This window comes from Chiloscyllium plagiosum, chromosome 48 (assembly GCF_004010195.1).
Source record: "Chiloscyllium plagiosum isolate BGI_BamShark_2017 chromosome 48, ASM401019v2, whole genome shotgun sequence".
NCBI lineage: Eukaryota > Metazoa > Chordata > Chondrichthyes > Orectolobiformes > Hemiscylliidae > Chiloscyllium > Chiloscyllium plagiosum.
This window is the reverse complement of record NC_057757.1, coordinates 7,904,850-7,906,548: the sequence shown is the minus strand read 5'-3', so window position 1 is coordinate 7,906,548 and position 1,699 is coordinate 7,904,850. Positions and strand designations below refer to the sequence as shown.

Sequence of the window (1,699 nt, the reverse complement as noted above, 5' to 3'; positions counted from 1 at the left end):
GGGACAGTGTAGAGGGAGCTTTACTCTGTATCTAACCCCATGCTGTCCCTGTCCTGGGAGTGTTTGATGGGGGACATTGTATAGGGAGCTTTACTCTGTATCTAACCCCGTGTTGTCCCTGTCCTGGGAGTGTTTGATGGGACAGTGCAGAGGGAGATTTACTCTGTATCTAACCCTGTGCTGTCCCTCTACTCAGAATGTATAATAGGAACAGTGTCGAGGGAGATTTACTTGGTATTTAGTCCTGTGCTGTCCCTGTCCTGGGTACGTTTGATGGGGGACAGTGTAGAGGGGGCTTTACTCTGTGTTTAACCCTGTGCCGTCCCTGCCCTGGGGGTATTTGATGGGGACAGCATAGAGGGAGCTTTCCTCTGTATCTCACCCCATGCTGTCCCTGCCCTAGGGATGTTTGATGGGAGACAGTGTAGAGAGAGCTTTACTTGCAATTCAGAAGAATAAGGGGAAACTTTACTTGCGCTCAAAGGAGTAGAGGGAGCTCTACTGTGGATCTGATGCTCTGAAATTGAAGTAGGAGATAATATTCTGGGTGTTTTTCGATAAGGAATTATCAAAACCAAAACAGAAACAAAGGTCAGAGAAACAGCACACTTGGGTTTGAGAGATCAAGCCAAAATTGGCAGATTGTTTCACGCAATGCTATAAAAAGAGAGAAGCTTCTGATGATTTCTTGTATGACTCCCTGCACTGCACAGAGTATTTTTCCTGCTCCTCAGTGCTGGACTTGCAACAAACCATGTGGCGCGCAGTCCTCACCAAGTGAGTTTTCTGAAACGCTTCTGTGGTGAAGTAATAGATCATGGGGTCAAAGGCCGTGTTGGCACTGGCGAGGATCTGGGTTACCTGGAAGAGCAGTCGACTGCTGCAGTTCCAATGGTTGTTCTCCTTCCTGTAAAGGCCCAGGAAGACATGGTAAGGCAGGAAGCAAAAGGTGAAGACCAGGAAATTGGCCAGGATCATGTTCTGGGTTTTGCGGATGTTCAGGGTGAGCGATAATTTGGCCTTCCTCATCTTCACGAGGGCGAGGAGTGAGCTGGTGAGGACCAAACCATAGGGAAGCCCAAACCCGATGGCGAGGGTGAAGATCCGTGGGAGTTCATTGGTGACGACGATGGGCTCCAGGCAGTTGTAACTACTGGTCACGTTGAGCGTGAATTTCCATCTGAGGTAGGTGGGGAGGCTACAGCCCACAGTGAGCAGCCACACCAAGCCACTGACCCAGGGCGCTGCTCTGCGTAGGTGGTAAATCCTCACCTTAAAGGGCAAAACGGTGGCCAGGCAGCGATCCAGACTGATGCAGGCCAGGAAGAAGATGCTGGTGTACATGTTGATCAGGAAGATGATGCCGGCGATCTCGCACGACGGTCTGTCCTCCTTGTAGTAAGCAACGATGCGGAAGGGCAAGAAGCAGACCAACAAGATGTCCACCATGGCCAGGTTCATCATGTAGAAGGTGGTGCCAGATCGCTGCTGGATGTGAACGCAGAAGATCCACAGGGCAAGCACGTTGAGAGAGAGGCCGAGCACGATGATCACACTGTACAGCACAGTGAAGGTAGTTCGCTCGATGGTCACCGAGGAATTCGAGAAGGTGCACGATTGATTGGACATCTTTCTGTAAGGGGAAGGGAAGGGAAGGATTAGAGCATCGCAGGGTCGACCGACACACTCCGGGGCTGGG

General features: G+C 51.0%; 1 protein-coding gene across 3 annotated transcripts in view; it reads right to left on the bottom strand.

Moving 5' to 3' along the window:
- Window positions 1-446: 446 nt before the first annotated feature.
- LOC122544369 (lysophosphatidic acid receptor 4-like) overlaps window positions 447-1,699 on the bottom strand; it is a 25,211-nt gene continuing 23,958 nt past the window's right edge. For all 3 annotated transcript variants that reach the window (XM_043683606.1, XM_043683607.1, XM_043683608.1), the window contains one exon: window positions 447-1,633. In XM_043683606.1, coding sequence (XP_043539541.1) covers window positions 658-1,629 — 972 coding nt within the window. In that variant the 5' untranslated portion in view covers window positions 1,630-1,633 and the 3' untranslated portion in view covers window positions 447-657. The remainder of the gene's footprint in view (window positions 1,634-1,699) is intronic.